At 35.7% G+C, this 1234-nt stretch overlaps 1 protein-coding gene across 1 annotated transcript in view; it reads right to left on the bottom strand.

Moving 5' to 3' along the window:
- The window catches only part of LOC108761139 (pro-resilin), a 4132-nt gene extending 3609 nt beyond the window's left edge, over nucleotides 1-523 (bottom strand). Inside the window, exon 1 of the mRNA XM_018507514.1 lies at nucleotides 453-523. Coding sequence (XP_018363016.1) covers nucleotides 453-479 — 27 coding nt within the window. The 5' untranslated portion in view covers nucleotides 480-523. The remainder of the gene's footprint in view (nucleotides 1-452) is intronic.
- Between the last annotated feature and the right edge of the window lie 711 nt (nucleotides 524-1234).

The following is a 1234-nucleotide window of genomic DNA, read 5'->3' as shown; positions in this document are numbered from 1 at the left end:
CCCGCCCTTAGGCCTCCTTCTATTTTTCCCACATATGGGATTTCCTGTCACAAAATATGATCATAAAAAAAAATGTGAAAAAAGACAGGAAAATAATTTTCTAAAAATAACAACATAACAAAGCTCAAAATTTGATATTGTTTAATTCTAAGTATTAATTAAAGCACAAAAAAATTTCTTAATATTATTTTTTAAATTAAAAAATTATGATATATATATAATTTATATATAATAACTGTTCAAAGTAATATATATTGATATTCTGACAACTTAAAATGATATATATTATTAATAATTCATAATTATTACAGTCGGAGTAACATCAAAGAAATAACAGTTAAGAAATTAATGATATGTAAATTCGTGACTCGTCCGTAAGACGCAAAAGGCATCGGCAATGCAGATAATTTGTGGATCAATGAAAGTTTCATCAAAGCGTAGCAGGTACTTACCGGATTATGCACTGGGGAGTTGGCCATTCTCGTAATTGCTTTAGCGACCTAATTCCGATTTCAGTGGAGACGATGTTGAAATACCCCGATCACACCTGTAATGTCACCAATGCGCAACGCGAAGACGGCCGGTGCCTTCCCGATTCCCTTCACGAAGCGTTTTCAACGCAAATGAACGCAGACTAGCATTTCTATTTACAGTGCTGACGCTTCTCTGGAGCGCAAAGTATACCACATAACACGTACTGTAGCGCGACTGACAATGATCATGACACAGTTTATGTAAGCGTGGTGACGTTTTGACGCATCGATTACGCAATTTATTGCGCATCCACGTGTCGTCACGTCCGTACATGCGCGCGTATTCGAATCAAGCCGCGCGATTGGACACGCAAAGTGTCCACCAATCCAAACGGTCAAATCTACCGGAAGGGATGGAAAGCACGTGCATTGCAGCCAATCCGCAAACGTGCACTTGTTGGTGACGTCATGCGCGAACACCCAGCGAATGGACATTGTTCCTTATTCTCGAATCTGACTTAAGGCACGTCAAGAATATTTTTGACAAAATGAATAAGATCAGAATATATATATAACTTTGAAAAGTTATTATGTATATTATGATTTTCTAATGGTCATAATATAATTTTTTGAAAGATAATATTAAAAGATCTTAAGCTTTAATTAGATAATATTTAAAATTAAGCATGTTGAATTTTGAGCTTCTGTTTTGTTGCTATTTTCAGTGTTGCTAAAATTACGATAGAGACAGAGAGAGAGAG

This window comes from Trachymyrmex cornetzi, unplaced genomic scaffold, assembly GCF_001594075.2.
Source record: "Trachymyrmex cornetzi isolate Tcor2-1 unplaced genomic scaffold, Tcor1.1 scaffold24, whole genome shotgun sequence".
In the NCBI taxonomy this organism is placed as follows: Eukaryota; Metazoa; Arthropoda; class Insecta; order Hymenoptera; family Formicidae; genus Trachymyrmex; species Trachymyrmex cornetzi.
The sequence above is the reverse complement of the archived record's forward strand: the minus strand, read 5'-3'. Positions and strand labels throughout refer to the sequence as shown.